Source organism: Echinops telfairi, unplaced genomic scaffold (assembly GCF_000313985.2).
Source record: "Echinops telfairi isolate 266 unplaced genomic scaffold, ASM31398v2 ScPeMD7_39;HRSCAF=148, whole genome shotgun sequence".
Lineage (NCBI taxonomy): Eukaryota > Metazoa > Chordata > Mammalia > Afrosoricida > Tenrecidae > Echinops > Echinops telfairi.
Genome location: NW_022103937.1, coordinates 1,589,101 through 1,590,706, shown reverse-complemented (window position 1 = coordinate 1,590,706; position 1,606 = coordinate 1,589,101). Strand labels below are relative to the sequence as shown.

General features: G+C 67.4%; 1 protein-coding gene across 3 annotated transcripts in view; it reads right to left on the bottom strand.

Moving 5' to 3' along the window:
- Positions 1 to 954, bottom strand: part of TLL1 (tolloid like 1) — a 296,082-nt gene extending 295,128 nt beyond the window's left edge. For 2 of the 3 annotated variants that reach the window (XM_045290498.1, XM_045290499.1), the window contains exon 1: positions 786 to 937. In XM_045290498.1, the coding sequence (XP_045146433.1) occupies positions 786 to 927 (142 nt within the window). In that variant the 5' untranslated portion in view covers positions 928 to 937. Of the gene's footprint in view, positions 1 to 785 lie in introns of all 3 variants that reach the window. The other variant, XM_004717383.2, reaches the window with a different exon arrangement.
- Positions 955 to 1,606: the final 652 nt, after the last annotated feature.

The following is a 1,606-nucleotide window of genomic DNA, read 5'->3' as shown; positions in this document are numbered from 1 at the left end:
GCCCCCAGGAGAGACCGGCCGCGGGGCTGGCACGGAGGGCGTGGGGAAGGACCAGGCGGCCGAGGGTCCTCGGGCGAGGCTGGGCTCCAGGTAGTGCGGGTCCAAAAATTCCCGGGGTGTTCCCAGAAAGGAAGACACACGTTTGAATGGAGGAGCAACTTGGAATAACCTTTGTTTTGCGTGAAGTTTATTTTACATGGGCAGTAGCATCGGATTGCCCTCTTGCGTGAGAGTTCTCAGGCTGACCATCCCTGCTGGTTTGCAGGCGCAGGAAAGGGAGCCGGGGTGTCCTATGGCATCCCTACAAAGGCGTGGCTATGGAAAACAGGTAAACGGACTGGGGCACCGAACTTTCCTTGGTGCCCGACGCCCCCGGCCACACCGCGCCGAACCCACCGACGGACCTCGGCGTCCCCACACAGTGCCCAGGGCTGGGGAGCCTCTGCCCGGAGTTCAACTCAGGGGAAGTGTGGGCCCTGCCGACCTGTAAACCTCCCAGAGTCAGGATTTAAACCCAGGGCCGCAGACTGGATGCACCTTGGGGCGTGGGGAGACGCAGGGTGGGAACACAACTCTCCGGACGCTTGTCAACACCGGGGAGACGAGAGTTTGGCATTCCCTCCCGAGAGCAAGAACTCCAGCCTCCTCCAGCTGGGAAGGCTGCCCACTCCCCGGGCGAGGGGTAACGGGAGGGAAGGACACAGGTGAGCTGCCGCCCACCCGCCATCAGAACGGAGCGCGGCCGTCCCCGGCGCGCCACCGTCGCGAGCTGGAGAGGCACTTACCGGCTTTACACGGGTCCTTGTAATCGATCGTGTCCGCCTTACCCTCTTCGTCCCCGTCCCAGGTGTAATCGGAGTCACGACCGGCGCAGACCCGCCGCTCCCCGCGGAAAAGCAGCCCCGAGGCCGCCAGCCACAGGAGCATCCTCAGGGCGAGCGTCGGTAAGCCCATCCTCCCTCCTGGGGAGGAAAAGGAGGACCGGAGCCCGAGGCGCGGAGTCCGCCGCCCCTGTCGCCCTCTTCCCCCGCGGGAGGCTGTGCCCCGCGGGTGCCTGTGGGACCGAGAGGGGGCAGGGACTGCCCGGCCCCCCGACGCGGGAGAAGTTGGCCGGGGGCCCGCGGTGGGAGGAGGGCAGGTGAGGAGCTGGGCTCCGGGCGGCGGGGGGCGCGCGCGCTCGCAGCCCGCGGGGAGCCCTCCTGGCCGCCCAACTTAGCGCCCCGCGGCTCCGCTGCCGCCCGAGCCGGAGCTCCCGCGCCGCGCCGCGCCCCGCCGCTTCCCGGACCCCGCAGGCGAGGCCGAGCCGCCGCCTGCGCCCGCAGCCTCCCCGGGAGGATGAATCCCGCCTGCACATCAGCACGTCTGAATTGGAAGGGGAGACCGAAGAAGGGGGTGGGGGGCAGCCATTTCTTCGCCAGGAGACCTTAAAAGACTGCAAGAGCTAGCCGAGCAACTGACTGCAAGGAAGGCAAAAAAGTGTGAGGACTTGGGGATGCCTGCTTGCCTTCCCCGCCCCCCGGGGCTCTTTTACCCTCTTCCCAACTGGGGGCGGGGGGCCGGTCGGGGGGGGGGGGATCTTCGCAGCATCTAACCCAATCACTAGCAT